The sequence below is a fragment of the Natator depressus genome, chromosome 1 (genome assembly GCF_965152275.1).
Source record: "Natator depressus isolate rNatDep1 chromosome 1, rNatDep2.hap1, whole genome shotgun sequence".
NCBI classification, from domain to species: Eukaryota; Metazoa; Chordata; order Testudines; family Cheloniidae; genus Natator; species Natator depressus.
Window position 1 is genome coordinate 277427084 of NC_134234.1, and position 19754 is coordinate 277446837.

A 19754-nucleotide genomic window follows, 5' to 3' on the forward strand; every position below is an offset into this window, starting at 1 on the left:
AGAAAACCAGCAGCTTTGCTCTTCTCTGGGGAACAAATTAGTACTTATTTGGACAGTGACAAAAACATACCTTTGTGGGCATGATCAGGGCCATTCAAAGCTCCCTGAATAGCAGCTTGTGCAGCAGAATTTTGGGCTTTCAGCATTTCAATGGTTTCCCTTAGTTCTATAAGCTCAGATTCCTGTGGGAACAGCCGAGAGAGTTTCAAAATATATAACAAAGGAAAAATGTTTTTCCACAATTAAAAAAAAAATTATAAGACATCAGTGATCAAACTGAAGTCAGTGGGCTCTCACAAGGGTAAAATTAAGTCCCAGATAGACTATATAGTTTCTTTCAAAAATAATACATTCAGCTAACATACTCTCGTTTGCATTTATGTGACTTCAATTGCTGTGTAATAATGATGAAGTATTAAGAATTTTTAAATCAAGATTAAAGGAGTACTTGTGGCACCTTAGAGACTAACCAATTTATTTGAGCATAAGCTTTCGTGAGCTACAGCTCACTTCATCAGATGCATAAAGTGGAAAGTACAGTGAGGAGATTTTTTATATATACACACAGACCATGAAAAAATATACATTGTAAGGAGAGTGATCACTTAAGATGAGCTATTACCAGCTGGGGGGAGGGGGGGGGAAGGGAGGAATAAACAAGGGGAAATAGTTCCACTGTTCCTCAGACGTTCTTGTTAACTCCTGGAAATGTGCTGGAAATGGCCCACCTTGATTATCACTTCAAAAGGTTTTCTCTCCCCCCACCCCACTCTCCTGCTGGTAATAGCTCATCTTAAGTGATCACTCTCCTTACAATGTATATTTTTGCATGGTCTGTGTGTATATATAAAAATCTCCTCACTGTACTTTCCACTTTATGCATCCGATGAAGTGAGCTGTAGCTCACGAAAGCTTATGCTCAAATAGATTGGTTAGTCTCTAAGGTGCCACAAGTCCTCCTTTTCTTTTTGCGAATACAGACTAACACGGCTGCTACTCTGAAATAAATCAAGATTGGATGTTTTTCTAAAAGATACATTCTAGGAATTATTTTGAGGAAGTTCTATGGCCTGTGCTACACAGGAGGTCAGATGATGGTCCCTTTCTGGCCTTAGAATCTATGAATCTTATGAAAGAAAAATAAAATATTTCAGCACTAAACATTGATCTAAGAAAGGCTCTTCTCTGAACATTCATTATGACATTCAAAGTCATTATGTAGCCTAAAGCAGATCAAATATTCTCTTCTACACCCCTTAACTTGAAAGCTGATTCTTTAATGGATGAATTCCATCCTCAATTTGTATATCATTATCAAAAACTCTAAACTGTACATAAAATGTTAAGCACAAAAACCTGCTCTACAACAATAGCTACGCAATTTACAGAGTAACATTGTTCCACTTCCATGCCATAAATTCCACACTGGAATGCAGAGTCAATTTTAATTAAAAATAGTTCTTTTACTGCTGCATTAAGAATCAATCCTTCTAACTTTCATTTTATATAATAAGGATTAAAGCTGCTAAAGGAATTTAACCTCAGTGGCAGAGGAAAGAGGAGAAGGAGCAAAACATGCTTTCAAGTCTCTGGGAAAATGAGTTTACTTATGAGCTGATTTGTTTCAATGTCAGCATTTTAATCTCTTCTGGATAGGGGGCCTGCTGAGGGAAACTAGACTTAGAAAAGATTTTTAAATATTGTTTTTAACACAAAATGTTTGAGAACATTTTGTTTAATATAAAAAAAAGTCGCAAAAATGCTTTTTATCATGAGATACTTAAGGGCTGGTTTTGCCACCCTTACTCACTGAGAGTAGTTCCTAGCTCAGCAAGCGGTTCCACTTAATCAAAAGGAGGCCAGACAGTGAACCACTACTCACATTGACTTCAGTGGAGCTACTTGTGTGAATAATTGCTTACCAGCAAGCAAAGGGTTCAGTCTGGCCCAATGGGAGCACTTGCTGAGTAACAGTCTACTCAACATAAGGAAGGGTAGCAGAATTCTGGGAGCTCCAACTTGCAAGGTCCTGAGCACCCTGCTGCCAATCCAGCAATGTACTGAAGTGCATGGTTTACTTTAAGACTGTGAGTAGCCCGCTGTAGTTAGTGGGAATACTCAAATACTTAAAGTTAAGGAAATGCTTTGCTGGATGAGGTCATGATGCTCAGCAAATGGCAGAACTGGGCCCTACAACAGCAGCTCCTTTAACTGGGACCATGCGTCTGATTACATATACTAGGTATTAGGTTTGGATTTTTCTTCACCTCTAAATAGCAAAACCAAAACCAAATCTGTTAGACAACAGCTTGGTCACATTTCACAGACACTTTCAACAGGGTCATTTTTCTATATTTAAAATCCTTTCTTTTGCCAAATTTTTAGTATTCTGACAATGTTGTCGGATTGGAATGAAATACTCCGATTGTTTATGATGAGCTTTTGTTGAAGAATCTTTCCATATGGATTAAACCAAGAGTCACAAATGTTTTAATTAAAATCTGGAAATGAAAGATTTTATCTTCAAACCATACTGTGATTTTGTTAGGGTAATCTGATGTGGCACAATTTAATTCTTATAGAGCTTTATGAAGATTTGATCAAATGGCCAGGAAAGAAAGATGTGTCTGTCTTGTTGTCACAGCTGTCCTTTCTTTCGATATATTTTTTTAAATTTAAACACAAACCCTAAAATAATCTGCTATGTTCCACATTCAAGCGCCTGCTTTTGTAAGCATACCTTTTGTTCAGCTGTCATTGTTAGGCTCTGCAGTCGGCCGGTCATATTTCCTAAGCTCTTTTCAAAAGCTGCTACTAGATGAGCCTGTGAAAGAAACAGAAGAAAAACATCTGAAATGTCGGTAGGGTATGAAATGGACTGAGCAAAGCTTCCATGGTACATAACGTACAATTCATGTGTTTTCGCTGGTCTAATAAAATCTGTAATCTGTAGCACTCAGTACTTTCTACTTCACCGCCTTGCTTTCTCCCACCTCACCCCAACTGCCACAGCATATTCCACTTTTCCAGACTCAGTTTTATCTTCTCCAACTCTTTAGTTGCAGCCTTCAAGACATTTAAGTATGATTTGCTCTTCTTGTCACTCTGGGCAATAGAACTTCCCCCCTGACATTATTCTTTCCCATTACTGAAAATAACAACAGAAGGACTCATGCACTTGAATTTTCAAAAAAGTTCTAAGCTGTCAGGCTCCCAGATACAAAGCTCGTCTAGAAGAGTCCATGGAACCAGACTATGGGAAGTGTCTAGATACTGTCATGATGACCTTTTAAGATATTATTACTTTGTCTATTTCTCTGATACAGCAACACTCTTCTGAAAGTGTCAGACATTGCAGAGAGCCATAATATAATCTTATTCCTACTGGTCTTTATAGTGGGTTGAGTCTGCATATATATCCCTTGTGTTGTTTTAATATAAAGGCACTGATTTCTTTGAAGTTAGATGCCTGCATTTTTCAATGATGCAACAAACAGAAATTGAAATTCAGCAATGCTTTGTTTTACAATATTTCATTCAAATTTTCTAAGAATACCCAACACAGACTATATTCAAGAAGTATTAGGCTAGACACACTCATTAGTTGTTATGTATTTATTTGTTTAGATGAAGAGTCAATTGTCATGGCATCTAAAATGTTACAGCTATTAAACCACCAAGGAATTGCAGGAAAAACGTGTCACCGATGTTATTAACTTTTTATGGCTGTAAGAGTCACTTAGAAGGAGAAAGAGTATGTTCATGCTTACTGTATCAGAAAATATTCAAATGGAGGGATTTCTCTCTAAGAGTTTGTAAGAGGGCAATGGACTGCTATTTCCATGGAGCTCTGTAGGATTCACAAAATCCACAGGTCGCCTCGCTTAACTTATTTTTTTCTGGGGGATTGACGCTTAACTTACACATACTGGCAAAGAAGAGAAAAGGGCAGGAGGAACTTGACAAGATGAGAGAGGATGAACAAGATATGGTTAAAGGACAGAGGTTCTTTTACAAAATGTGAATTCATTGCTCTGAAAAGTACCTAGTTTAAAACAGTATAAAATTTGTCAAAGGGGAGAGCACTCCTAAATCAAATACATAGGATGCTGGTGGAGAATTGAGAATACAGTACATACTAGAATTATGGAATCTCCTGTCACAAAACCAAATAGTAAAAATGACTATAGGCAAAGTTTTCAAATTTAGGCACCTGTACTGTGTTTCCAAAACATGCACACCCAAAGTAGGCATTGTGGATGCAAAGAGGTTAACTGTGCTTGCTCAAGCACCCATTTATGTGCAAAATTAACTCTTTGGTGCATACAAACATATATGCTACTCAACAGCTTTTGCAGATGCAAGTTCTAATTCTTTTGTGAGCACAGTTACTAATGTTGTTCAGATGTATTCAGGTGTACTTAGTTGTTCCCAAAATCTTCTAGATATTGTCCAAGCACACAGAAATAAATAATTGTGCCCTGAAAAGTGTACAATCTAAAAAAGATTAAGGCAGAATAATGGTGGGGGAAGAGGATACAACACAGAAGATTTTGTTTGGTCCATGTCAAGGTATGCTGTTGGGAGATGAAAGGGACCTCCCATCCCCTCACTCAACATATTATTTCTCATAGATGGAAGGATATTATGCACATGAGACTGGCCATATTCAGAACTGTTTTTTTTAACGCTGTAAATAGTTTTGTACACATTTTAGAGTGATGTAAAGATTCTGCAACATCATGTAAAAGTCAGTGTTATAAGTAGACATAGAGAGAGTCATATATTTAATTATTTATGGTAGTAGTAGTCAAACAATCTGCTTTCAACATATGCTCAAGAATATATATTCTATTTCATAACTCAGCCTTAAGCTTGTCCTGAAAAGATTCATGCCTCAAGGCCTAAATTTTTATAAACATGAGCCTAAGTGTACATGGAAAACATGTAGTTTCCTAGAGATTAATCAGCAATTGTGTGTACAGATATGTGTTTTGGATATTTGGCATGCATTTACGAAATTGTCAGCCTAAATTATAGAGTACAGTTTATATATATATTTGGATGGTCAAGCGATTAAGAAAATTAATCATGATTAATCGCACAATTAAAAATGTGTCACAATTAATTGCACGATTAATCACACTGTTAAAAAGGGAATACCATTTATTTAAATATTTTTGGATTTTTCTACTTTTTCAAATATATTGATTTCAGTTACAACACAGAATACCAAGTGTATAGTGCTTACTTTATATTTATTTTTATTACAAATATTTGCACTGTAAAAAACAAAATTCACCTAATACACGTATTGCACTGCAATCTCTTTATCATGAAAATTGAACTTACAAATTTAGAATTATGTACAAAAAGAACCCTGCATTCAAAAATAAAACAATGTAAAACTTTAGAGCCTACAAGTCCACTGAGTCCTACTTCTTGTTCAGCCAATCACTCAGACAAACAAGTTTGGTTACAATTTGCAGGAGATAATGCTGCCCACCTCTTGTTTACAATGTCACCTGAAAGTGAGAACCGGTGGTCACATGGTACTGTTGTAGCCGGCGTTGCAAGATATTTACGTGCCAGATGCGCTAAAGATTCATCTGTCCCTTCATGCTTCAACCACCATTCCAGAGGACATACGTTCATGCTAATGAGGGATTCTGCTCGATAACTATCCAAAGAAGAGCGGACCTGACTCATGTCTACCAGCAGAAGGTTGATTTTCTTTTTTGGTGGTTTGGGTTCTGTAGTTTCCGCATCGGAGTGTTGCTCTTTTAAGGCTTCTGAAATCATGCTCCACATCTCGTCCCTCTTAGATTTTGGATGGCACTTCAGATTCTTAATGCTTGAGTCAAGTGCTGTAGCTATTTTTAGAAATCCCATACTGGTACCTTCTTTGCGTTTTGTCAAATCTGCTGTGAAAGTGTTCTTAAAACGAACATGTGCTGGGTCATCATCCAAGACCGCTATAACATGAAATATATGGCAGAATGCGGGTAAAACAGGACAGGATACATACAATTCTCCCCCAAGGAGTCCAGTCACGAATTTAATTAGCACATTAATGAGCATCATCAGGATGGAAGCATGTCCTTTGGAATGGTGGCTGAAGCATGTAGGGGCATAAAAATTTTTAGCTTATCTGGCACATAAATACCTTGCAATGCCAGCTACAATAGTACCATGTGAAAGCCTTGTCTCACTTTCAGGTGACACTGTAAATAAGAAGCAGGCAGCAGTATCGCCCGTAAAGGTAAACAAATTTGTTTGTCCTGGTGATTGGCTGAATAAGAATTAGGACTAAGTGGACTTGTAGGCTCTCAAGTTTTACATTATTTTGTTTTTGAGTGCAGTTATGTAACAAAAAAAATCTACATTTTAAGTTAAACTTTCACGATAAAGAGATTGCACTACAGTACTTGTATGAACAGAACTGAAAAATACTATTTCTTTTTATCATTTTTACAGTGCAAATATTTGTAATAAAAATAATAATATAAAGTATGCAGTGTACACTTTGTATTCTGTGTTGTAATAGAAATCAATACATTTGAAAATGTAGAAAAACATGCAAAAATATTTAATACATTTCAATTGGCATTCTATTGTTTAACAGTGCGATTAATCACAATTATATTTTTTTAAGTTAACTGCGATTTTAGGGCTGTCCATTAATCACATTGTTAACTTAAAACAATGTAATCGTGATTAATCATACTGTTAAACAATATATATATAATTACAGTGGAGATATATAAGTTTAAAATCAGTATATATATATATACACTGTTTAAAGTCATCCTTGATGTTTTGGAAATAGCACAACTTGATTTCTTACATTAATCTCACACTCTCATGTCAGTTAAAAGAAGACAGCAACTGCCTTTTAAAACCACCATTAGTTTTAAGGCCACTTTCCACTTGAAAAATCAGCACTGTATTATCAAAACAATCCAGGCAACTTTACCTTGTTTTAGTTACCTTGAATATGACAGGTGACTCAGTATATAATCAGAGCTGAAGTAGAACATACTCTCATAGAGGAATTACAGCCAATTTTCTCCTATTTTACATTTGTTAACAGCAAGATAATGGAGTTTCTCCATTCATTGCTTCATGAAAAAAATCTGTGAATAGATATGCACGCAGTCTTCCATGAGTATAACTCCCAAGTGTTTGGTGTGGGCATGCAAACCACAAAGAGGACATGTAATTGTTTGCTCTGATTATACATAATTTATACCACTCTTTCATGATTATGATTAATAAGTACAAGTCTTCAGAAGGTAATTGGGCATATTTATTATCATCTATATCTTAAATTCAGAGCTCCATATAGTATAATCTTTAATTTACATTGCATGTCTCTATGAATATTTAACCAGATGATTATGGGAAAAATTAAGGATTGAAAAGCTATATTATCTGATGTAGATATAACATAGTGTGGCCTGAAAAGCTTTAGAGAATGATAGCTGTGTCACAATCATGGTTTTTTTTTAAAAAAATTAGTCTATGATAGAATGTATTTTTTTCCTTGCAGTTAAAAGTTCCATAATTTTAAAGCATGAGTGGAATTGCACCTGGATGATGATGGATCTCGCCTGAGAGACTCTGTCAGGAGTAAAAATAAGACTGGGTTTGTGGATGTTAAGGGGCTCAAAACATGCTCTTTAGTTAGTTATTTCATAAACCTCATGAATGAGAAGCAAACTGTATGCTGAAAATAATTAGAGAATGATTTTTGTATTGAATAATATTTGCTTTTATTACCTTTGTTGTCTATCGCAATAGAATAGAGTAATGGCCTACCAAATAAAGAATGTCATTTTTTTTTAATTCAAAGGGCTGGACTTTAGGGAGCACTTATTTAAACAGAAGTCAGTGGGACTACTCCTACTGGAGTGACTAAGCATAGTACAATCTAGCCAGATTATTCACTGGAAAAGTCCTCTCAGCTTGATTACCCAAACTACAACTGAAATGCATAATGCCAGGCAACAGTTGCTCTACAAAAAACCCTTATTAATATTTAGAAATTTAAATGAGGTACCTATTTTACACTTTTGAATTTCCAATTAAAAAACTGAGTAATAATATATTTTTGATATATTTGGGTGAGGAACTGAAATCATCCATAATATGGAAAAAACAGCCCTTTCTTGTTTCTTATAAAATAATATTTCTGAATGGAAATACTTTAAAAATATTTATAATCAATCCTTTGCATCTCAAAAGGCTTAGTTGATTATGAAGATGGCTTCAGTTACAGTCTACACAATTAAAATAATGAGTAAAATAGTCTAGACTAATTAGCATAAATGCCACTTATTTCAACACAAACATGCTTGTATTTTTACATCTGTAGTGCAGTACTGCTACTTGAAGTGATACTCTGGAGCCATAGTTAAGGAATTGCATAGCCATTCAATATGTTGTTAGGCAATATTAAAAGCATTTCTAGAGCAAAGTATATACAAATATTATTCATTTGTAACAAGTTATACAACTAATGCCAAATTTACTATAGGACGTGATGTTGCATTCCTTGCATCTACAACTCCCTTGGAAAGCAACTGGAGACGTGTGTGCACGGGATCTGCAGAATGAGTCCCACATTGTAAGAAGACCAAAACCTGATTTTACTCACTGAATTTTATGACATTCTTGGAAAATACAATCTTGGGTTTAATGCCCAACTTGAATGTGATGTCTATATATCCAAGGCTATGTTTGCTTACATTCTTTATAGCTTATACTGCTCTGCTCACATTTATAAAATAAAGATAAGTAAATAAATTTCCTCCCACCTGACATGGCTGAATGAAAGGATGTGAGAGAGGCCACAAGGGATCTGGCTGATTGCAAGAAGTGAATGTATATCTGGTGACCTTTCCTGTTCGCCTCCTGCTATTATCTTGTTGTTTGGCCATAGGATAGTGGTTCAGGGCTGGCCAAACAAAAGTGTTAGCCAAAGAACCCCCTCTGTTTTCTAGTGGCATCCTGGGTCTACTACAGTTTTGCAGTCATGCACCCTTCAGCTTTATACAGTACGAGGCATTGATCAAAGTCACACTGAAAACAGAGGGGAGGACTGAAGCTCAGGCTGATGACTGGAATCTGAGCCCTTGTCAGTCAAGCAGGAAGTTTGCTGATTGGATACATTTTGAACTAAAAGCTGCCCTTTCTTAATTAGTATAGAGATTTGCCCTTCAGTGGCACCGAACCAAGCGACAGACTAAGCCAGAATCTCAAACTAACTGTAAATTAAGCACCCAAGCAGCAGCTGGACTCTGCGTAGGTTTAATCACTCACAAGTAAAACACTTTGGAGTTTATCAAATGAGAGAAATAGATAAAATGAAGCAGAGTGCTTGATAGAACTTGCATAACAAAAATAAACCCAAACAAGCAAAACTTTTAACAAGGGTTTTCAAATATCTGAAGAATGGTCTACCTTGTAATTGACAGGCTTCAACCCCAAAACAGAAAGCAAAGCCTTGGCTAATCTGATCGTATTTCAACTTGTCAATTCTTGTAGCAATACATGTACTGCATAAACCTTACCAAGATGCTTTCATGACTAAGCAAATGAAGGAAAAGTTGCATAATAATATAGAAATGAAATGAAAGACAAAAATGTTCCATTTTGACTCCCACAGAGTACTTTTGCTTGACTTTGCCAAGAGAAACTTTATACAGTAAAATAAGTTGGGTGGGTGGCTTAGGAGGTAATTATTAATGATGAATATTAGCAATAGGTTTTCCTCCCCAGAGCAGAGTGAGAACAAAGGGTTGCATATTTTCCAGATACTGAAAGGACTGGGAAATTGGAGGCTCAAGAACTGAGGATCAAAAGATGGATATTTCCACAACAGGGATATCTGAAATGGTTAATACAATACAGGAAATACTCTCATACAACATTTGACTTGCTGTGGCCCAAAAGTGAGAGATTATGTGTGACAAAGAACCAACATGAGGGACACCACAAAATTATTCACGCAGGGAACTAAAAATGCTATGAGATTCCTCCTTTTAGTGTAACTTCTAGAACACTGACTGTTTCATGATAATTTCTGCTTTAAATAACTTCACATTTCTGTGGAATATAGATAACTTTGGTATCAAACTGAGTGAAATGAAGGAGATTTGTCAAGTATACCTCAGAGCTTTAAAGATATACAATTAGAATTTTGAATTTATTTGATAGCTAAAACCTGTGTTTACTAAGATGAAGAAAGGGTCTAACTAAAATGAAAAGCCTACCTGAGTTTGTCATTTGATAATTAATTTTAACTATATATAAAAAATTACCTTTAAACTAATTTGCAATATTTATATTGGTTTTTTTACTCTGTGAACAGAATAAATTTCACAGTCCAGATAACAATTAAATGATTACATAAGCTATAATTTATTGAAAACATAAATCCTTCTGTACTTTTTATTAATAGTAAATAAGATCTGATAAAACATCCCTAAGAAAACACACAACATACTTACATGTAGCATATCAGCAAGATGGTCCCTTTGATTCTTTGGGTTTATAGGAAGGTGTTTTCTATTAGGCCTTAAATCTTTTATATCAGTGATAAGGGAGGGAAGCAGCCTAGGACTGGCTTAATTCTGACAGTGATTTTCACCAGATGGATTTGTAAAATATATATCTCATGACAGCATGCAAGAAAGTTGTAGTTATAAGTAGTGGTTGCTTTTCATCTAACATCTTTTTGGAGGAATTCCTGATGTTGAGGGGTTTGGAAAAAAAGGAGAAGTTTCTCTGGCAGGTTTTTTCCTGCTGCTAACAGGATCTCTTTTAAAACTGCTCACAAGTTTAGAATGGTATAAGCAGTTTCCAGAGAGATGGATTAGTAGGCAGGTGACACAGTCAAGAGAGCATGATAAGTTTAGTTTAGCACTTGGATATCACCACCACAGACAGTGCATATCTGCATACACAAATACATACTCTCATGCAGAGATTTACATATATATGTACATATCGACAAATACAGAGTCTATATATTTACTGTGCTGTTGTGAGACTAGAGGTCTTACCACTTGGCATTCTTGTTATACACACAGATGCACAAAAGAGCTATGCAAATAATTTGTTTCCACAAAAATGCAGGGGGAGGAATCATTTTGTGTCAAACAAAATGTTGTTTCGTTTCATTTTCAAGTTGTTTTTTCCTTTAAAAAATTAAACTGAAGTAAAAATCTAAACAAAAAGTAATTTTGACTAAAAAACCCACCTTGTATCCCCTTACTCCCTTGCACTGGCTATCTGTACTGCAGGAGGGGGAAGAGCCCCTGTCTCCCCCGTCCCTGTGCAAGTGAGTGGGAGAGGGTGGGGACTCGGTAGAGCCTAGACTTTACTTCTCCCACCCCAACATGCCGGCAAGCATAGACCTGCTTGCTTGTGGGGTATCATATGCTGCTTCTGGAATCAGAGCATGGGAGAAGACAGGGAGGCAAATTGTGACTCGCTGAGCAACAATCTGCTTCCTGATTTTCTCTGGGGCAGGGCTGAAACATGCAGGAACACTGGTTTAGTAACAGAAGGAAAAGTGCCACCTAACAAATCACCAGTGTGACATCCTGAGGCATCCTTGGTTTTTTGATTGTGTTATGTTGACCTCCCATCAAAGTAAAGATCGAGCCCAATACTGTTTTCCTTGTAAGATATGAAGAAAAAAAATCACAGCCCAAGATGGTGTCATTCAGGCTATAAAATCTCAGTGGAGTAACCCAACAACAGCAAGCCACGCTGAGGGATTCCTAATTTCATCAGAGAATCATCATTTTCCCAAAGCTACCACACACTGGTACCTGAGAATGCACAGACATTTCCTGAAATTAATGGAAATCTCTGTAGATCTAAATTTTAGCCATCCCCGAATTCTCAGTACCTCTAGGTGTTAAAGTAAGTAAGGCACTGAGTAGATACAGTGCATTCTTAATGTATTGTGTTATCACATGTTATTAGGGAAGCACACTCCAAGTAAAATGTACAATAATATTCTCTCTCAAACATCTCAACTTTCACCAAAGATGGTAACTCTAGTTATTTCCTGAACTGCTTTTAAAAACCTCACTGGATTGTACAGCAATTATCTGGTAACTCTGAAACCGTAGTAACTGTACACAGTACACACAGTGTTCACATTCCTTATATTGCATTATATCCTGATAACACGTTCAATAACTCATGTCAATTCTGTATGACAACTGAGAGGAACAACAGGGAGCTCTCTATGAAATAGCCCAGTTTCCCTTAGTTATAGATCAGCACTGTTATTGCAGCATATGAATTCCACTCACAGTTTTATAATGTTCTCCCCTCCACATCTATCTATATTTGTACTGCATTCATCACTGTGGTATTTTGAATAGCTTACAGAATTATATAAATCCTACAGAGAGTCTAAATTGGCATAATCTCTGTGGGCCTCTTCCCCTTATTCTAGGACAGGTAAGATTTTTAAGAAGAAATTATCATCATTGATACGATGGGAGAGCTACATTGAAAAGATAGAACTTTAGTCCTGTCAGAAGCATTTGGTTATTTTAGCTCTTACAGGAAGGATCATTTTATGGCTTATTACAACAATTTATAACACACCACACTGCCTGTTACCCTTAATTTCCCACTTCCAAAGCTTTATGCATAACATTGTAACCCACAATTGCCCACTTCATTTCAATTGACTGCCTCCAACACATGTAACTCCTTCTTCTTAACAATCTGTCCCAACTCATATTTAGCTCAGACACTCTGCTTCCTTCCCCAGACCTGAAGAAGAGCTCTGCATAGGTCGAAAGCTTGGACCTTTCCCAAAAGAAGTCGATCCAATAAATGTTATTACCTCACCTACCTTGTCTCTCTCATATCCTGGGACCAACACAGCTACAACACTGTAAACAACAAAGGATCACTACAGTTTTGGACCAGCTGCTAGGAAAGTTCTGTCATCCCCTCACACTATTCTTGCTCTTGGTGATTGTTTCATTGTTCCTGAGGAGCGCACCTGTGGTGGCTGGCCTTGGTCATCAAGGAAGAGGGAGTTCCTGAGATAACCTGGTGCAACTGATGGAGGGCTTTGAAGAGCGAAGCCAAGACCTCATACTTAAACTGGCATTCCATAGGGAGGCAGTAACATCAAACCTCAAACTTAAACTGGTATTCAGTGTGTAATGACCAGGATGATGTGCTCCTGCTGACCAGTATTGCTTGACAGGCAAGCTGCTGAATGCTGTTCCAATTGGAGCATGTGTGCGTCTAAGGTGTCATGGCTAGATAGAGTGCATTCCAATAATCTGCATGGATCCAACAAATACATGGATCATCATGATCAACTCTATTGCTATATGGATGAATTTCTGACTTCTAGACAATCATAAGTGGAAGGTACTTTTTGCACCTATTGGAATGTGCCTCTGCAGTGTCAGTTATGTATCCAGAAGGAACTCAAAGCCACAAAGTGTTTTCTTCTGAGAGTAATGATATGGTGTTGACCAGTTTTCATAACATGTTTTATTCTTCCTCTGTTATTATATCCATCTTCCCTGAGTTTAATTTCAAGCTACTGCTATTGCTCCATGCACTGATATCACTCAGAGACTGAAATAGCAGGGAAATGGTGCTGTTCAAAATAGTCATAAGATCATAAGAACAGCCACATTGGGTCAGACCAAAGGTCCATCTAGCCCAGTATTCTGTGTTCCATCAGTGGCCAATGCCAGGTGCGCCAGAGGGAATAAATAGAACAGGTAATCATCAAGTGATCCATCCCCTGTCTCCCATTCCCAGCTTCTGGCAAACAGGGGCTAGGGACACAATCTCTACCCATCCCTGCAAATAGCCATCGATGGACCTATCCTCCATGAACTTATCTAGTTCTTTTTTGAACCCTGTTATAGTCTTGGGCTTCACGACATTCTCTGACAAGGAGTTCCACAGGTTGATTGTTCATTGTGTGAAAAAATACTTCCTTTTGTTTGTTTTAAACCTGCTGCCTATTAATTTCATTTGGAGACCCCTTGTTCGTGTGTTATGAGGAGTAAATAACACTTCCTTATTTATTTTCTCCACATCTGTCATGATTTTATAGCTCTCTATCATATCCCCCCTTAGTCATCTCTTTTCCAATCTGAAAAGTCCCAGTCTTATCCATCTCTCCTCATATGGAAGCTGTTCCATACCCCTAATCATTTTTGTTGCCCTTTTCTGAACCTTTTCCAATTCCAATATATCTTTTTTGAGATGGGGCGACCACACCTGCTTGCAGTATTCAAGATGTGGGCATCCCATGAATTTATATAGAGGCAATATGATATCTTCTATCTTCTTATCATAGAATCATAGAATATTAGGGTTGGAAGGGACCCCAGGAGGTCATCTAGTCCAACCCCCTGCTCAAAGCAGGACCAATCCCCAACTAAATCACCCAGCCAGGACTCTGTCAAGCCTGACCTTAAAAACTTCAAAGGAAGGAGATTCCACAACCTCCCTAGGTAACGCACTCCAGTGCTTTACCACCCTCCTAGTGAAAAAGTTTTTCCTAATATCCAACCTAAACCTCTCCCACTGCAACTTGAGACCATTACTCCTCGTTCTGTCATCTGCTACCACTGAGAACAGTCTAGATCCATCCTCTTTGGAACCCCCTTTCCGGTAGTTGAAAGCAGCTATCAAATCCCTCCTCATTCTTCTCTTCTGCAGACTAAACAATCCCAGTTCCCTCAGCCTCTCCTCATAAGTCATGTGTTCCAGTCCCCTAATCATTTTTGTTGCCCTCCGCTGGACTCTTTCCAATTTTTTCACATCCTTCTTTTAGTGTGGGACCCAAACTGGACACAGTACTCCAGATGAGGCCTCACCAATTTCGAATAGAGAGGAACGATCATGTCCCTCGATCTGCTGGCAATGCCCCTACTTATACATCCCAAAATGCCATTGGCCTTCTTGGCAACAAGGGCACACTGTTGACTCATATCCAGCTTATACCTATCCCTTTCTTAATGATTCCCAACATTCTGTTCACTTTTTTGACTGCCACTGAACACTGACTGGATGTTTTCAGAGAACTATCCACTAAGACTCAAAGATCTCTTTCTTGTGTAATAACAGCTAATTTAGACCCATCATTTTATATGTATAATTGGGATCATGTTTTCCAATGTGCATTATTTGCATTTATCAACACTGAATTTCATCTTCCATTTTGTTGCCCAGTCACCCAGTTTTGTGAGATCCTTTTGTAGCTCTTCACAGTCTGCTTTGGATAAAACTATCTTGAGTAGTTTTGTATCATCTGCAAAGTCTGACCACTTTCCATGGTTAGGTGCAAAGTTTCCTTTAATCAAATACCACTGTCTCTGTGGCATATCTTTGTGTGAAACCTAACTGGTATGGGTCTCGGACACTGGTGGAGTACAGGTGAAGTTAGTGATGGCTCTTAAGTTTTTCAGTTTCTCTACCCAGAAATTCAACACAGGAAAATAGCTGGAAAATTTTAGTTTGTAAAAACTCTTTCTGGAGAACTGGCTGGACAATTGTGTGTTTAGCTATGCTGGAAAGTCCCTTGATATTAACCTTCACTTAACTCCATATATATACCACATATATACTGTAAGAAAACCATATTATCTAAGGAAGCTATCTGGATAATTTTCTACGCCCACCACCATCATAAGATGATACTTTACATTTTACGGCATGACAACGACAATTTCCCTACTTCAGTGAAAGCCAAATTAATTCATTTTGCAGAAGTTGGAAGAAACACAAAATATATTTCAAACACAGTACTTACTTCAATTTTTATTTTTTCTTCTTTGTATAAAAAAATGATTATAAGGTATTTATTTGAATTTTCCAAATAGAGGATTTCGGTATTTTTTTTACTGAGCATACTAATATAATAAATCTTCAAAAAAATTTATTGTTTTATTGCAGCTGATATGAATTAACTGCCTCCTTTGGTGTCTATATCATTCAGTAAGGCAGCACCACAAATTTGCTGTTCAATTTTTTAAAAATGTAATAGACGTACTTTGTAGCAGAAATTTAATAACCATCACAAAAATGAGACTTTCATTATGGCTCAGACAAGCAAACAGGTGTTTTGGGGACTTGGTGATTTAGGTGATATATAATGGAATACATTGTCTTTCACTGTTACTATACGTGGCTGTTCCGTATCTGTCTCTGACCAGATATGACTCAAGTCCTTTACATTCGACTGGTTGTTCAATAACCCATAAAATGGATTGGTGGCTTCATTTCACTGGGCTTGATTCTGTCACCCTTACTCACATTGGGTAAAATGAGACTATTCAGGTACTAAACATGAATAAGGGCAGCAGAACTGGGTCCTTAGGGAACAGGTATCACACCACAAAATAACATTACAGCTTGTACTCTTGTTGACAGTATCAGAAGAGACACTAAAGACTGAGCAGCATGGAGACTGAAAGGCTTTAACACCAGGAGATGAACTCTTCCATTTAGGGTCAAGCTATTTGGTGGGATGCCCATATTGTACCTGTTCAGTGGATATAGGTCCCCAGACCAACCTTTTCTGTGCATTATAGACACGTTGAAATAAATACATAGTTAAAAGGACCTCAAGTCTCCAGGACTGTGATTTGGGCACCTTTCACATGCACTTAATTGAAAGATTCTGGTACATCTTTAAGAACTTATTAGTACACCAGCAGATTTTGGAAGTTATTTGTTTCAAGAATTATTTACAATAATAAACAAAAACTACTTACATTTGCTGAAAGCTGGGATGTGAGGGTGGCAACTTTTTCCTGTGATGCAACCAGTTCCCTTCGGAGTTTATGAATTTGCTGGATTGAGAACAGGTAAACTCATATCACATTTTTGTTTCATCAGCTATTGCATTTCCTTTATTTTTTCTTTAGAGGATCACTAATGTTTTACAGTATTGTAATTCCATTTGTATTAATCGTAAAACTACTCAAAAAGCCAAATTATAAAATCATAATAGTTTGGCATCTAAACTGCGCACATAGCATTTGTGCATGTTTTCATTGTACACTCAAAGGCCGCATTTATGGGAGCTCTTATTTGATGTCCAAATGGGTACTTACAGTATGTACACAATTCCCAGCCTGGACATGCAAATGTGATGTTTGGAACCAAATTTTCTAGGCCCTAATTTTTGAAAATTTGGCTCTAAATATATAATATCATTTGTACCATCCCCTGATAAAGCCTCAGATCCTGAAAATAAAAGAACTTGATGCACTCACTCCAAGGATTACTAGATGTGCTATAAGAAAATGTTCCCTGCATTCAGTGCAATATAACTGTATGCTCTCTAAAACCTCATATGTTTTAAAATACTATGGGCCAAATATAACAAGTGCATTTAAATTCTTCTCCATACTTTCAAGAGTGAAAATAAATTTAACCCAAGTCTAAATTCACTCAGTACAGATATCCAGCACAAAGCCTGTGCATCACTTAAACCCCACTTAACTCCTACCTGAGAGCTACCTACATAGGTCTTGTGCTGATCCTCCGCACAGGGGGATTTCACTCTAAACCTCTCTCAGATTCTCACATACAATGGATTCCTCCCCAGCACAAAAATAAGATGGGTAAAGCCAGGCAAGAAAAGTGAGCACACACAACATTTTCACATTAATGCTTACATTTATAAAGGACATTGCAGTGCTTTAGTGAGCTGATTCCCATGAAAATCAAAAAGAAAAATATTGTGCATGCTTTAAAAATCAATGAGTACTCATAGATACAAAGGCTAGCATGTGAACCAAGGATGTTCTCACTGGTGCAAAACAAGGGACATAGGTTACTAAGCTTTTTCTTCATTCTGGACTGACTTTTTTCCCTTCCCCAACCTCTCTCCCTTGTTTTCAATACGAATTACTCCCCCTTTTTGTTTTAGTTACACTTGTAGCACACGCCTGCAGCTACAATAAGGTGGTTCTCATGTTGTGCTATTCAATACCCTGTTTCCCTAGAGATGGATAACGTCCATGAAACTCATCTTCAAGACACAGAGTGATAAGGAGCTCCTTCATGCAAAAAAAGAGGGATGATTTCACCTCTGCGCACTGGGAAGTGAAGTATGTAAAAATGCCACCTAAGCTGCTGTAAGTTAACAGTAAATCCTCTGCTTTATCTTTCATAGAAAAGACCTTAGAAAGTGTTAGGGGAAATCAATATTGAAATATACTGTGGGGTAAGAGAGAGGATATGCTTATTTTTCTTTCCACCTCCACAGTATTTCATAACACCTTTTAACAAGTGTCAAACTTTGCTGTATATTAAACATTTTGAGTGTGGAAGAAGAGCAGAATGATTGCAGGAATCAAGGAAGGTTTAAGAAAGCGTTTAAAAAAAGTGCATGTCTGTGTGAAGTGGCAGCAAGATCCTTGGTGCCATTTTACTACCCGCGCTCCAGCAGAAAGCCTCTTTACTGTGACTAATATCTCCCTTTGTGTAAGGCTATAATTGGATCCAGCTGCTGACCTAGTCTTGTTACTAGTTCATATAGAATCTGAGGAGAGAGTGGCTTTTTTCCTACTTCAGAAATGATTTACGTGTGGCAACAATCTGCTTTTCTCTAAAATTCATCAACGTGGACTGATTCAGTAATTTAGCACTGTGCAACATGCTAGGATGTGGGTGATACAGGTTCAAGAGTGGATCTGGTTTTCTTGCTCCCAAGAGGAAGCACTTGCATTGATCTGCATAGATGTCTCTGGCTAAATAGGGAACTGTACTGATGCAGTCTGTAAAGAGACAAATCCCGACCCCTTCAGCCTCAAGGTTGAGATACTGATTGACTCTCTCCATCCCTTTTTTGTAACTGATCCAAAAATGCTGCAGATTGAGGACTAGAAAAACATTTGTCAGCACAGCTGCAACGCATTTTTAGCATCGAGTCTTTTTTTGCAGTAAATCTCCACTTTGTAGCAATACTGTCATCTAATGAGCTCTAATAATACTACTATACAAGCATCCCATCACACTGAGGGAAGATTTTTACCTCTGAATGTGCCTTTTCTTCTGCCTGCAAGAAAAGAGAGAAAATAGCCGTTTTAAAAACAGAATCAAATGCAATATAATAAAGGTAACAAAAATAGCAAGAAATTACATGTCCCAATATAGCTGCACGAAGAATTGAATTTTAAATTGAATCTTTATTCATTTATTAATTCAAAACAGTGAATTAACTCCTTTTGCCCTTACTGGAATAACTCAAACTGAGTACAAATAAAGTTTTGCCTGAGTAATGACAGCAGGATCAGGTCTATTATAATTGCTAAAAGATTCTTAAGAACAGTAGAAGAACTGCAGTAACAACAACTGCAGTTACAAAACATCAAGGAAAGTTTGTTGCAGTGTAACTGTGTGTGTGTATCTGTGTGTACATTGATACCACCACCAAAATCACTAGTAGAATTACAGATGTTTTACTGTAAATCAGGCGACCCATCTAATAGAGTAATATATATTACAGTAATATCTAGCTCCATTTAAAATTAACATTTACTAATGGTTATGAAAATATGTTATCTGAGATACTGTGCTACTACCAAATGCAGGCCTTTGAATATGAAACAGTGGCATTACATTACATTACATCTTACATTCCACTTTGTAAATGTTGTCTTTTTAATGGTGACCACTGATAGGGCATTTAGACATGAAGATGTTTTCTAGCCAATGATCATGAA

At 37.1% G+C, this 19754-nt stretch overlaps 1 protein-coding gene across 12 annotated transcripts in view; it reads right to left on the reverse strand.

Annotated features, from left to right (window-relative positions):
• The window catches only part of NAV3 (neuron navigator 3), a 757820-nt gene that overhangs the window by 32608 nt on the left and 705458 nt on the right, over positions 1-19754 (reverse strand). For all 12 annotated transcript variants that reach the window (XM_074941992.1, XM_074941993.1, XM_074941999.1 and 9 more), the window contains 4 exons: positions 19064-19087; positions 16794-16871; positions 2741-2824; positions 71-182 (listed from right to left, as the gene is read on the reverse strand). In XM_074941992.1, the coding sequence (XP_074798093.1) occupies positions 71-182; positions 2741-2824; positions 16794-16871; positions 19064-19087 (298 nt within the window). The remainder of the gene's footprint in view (positions 1-70; positions 183-2740; positions 2825-16793; positions 16872-19063; positions 19088-19754) is intronic.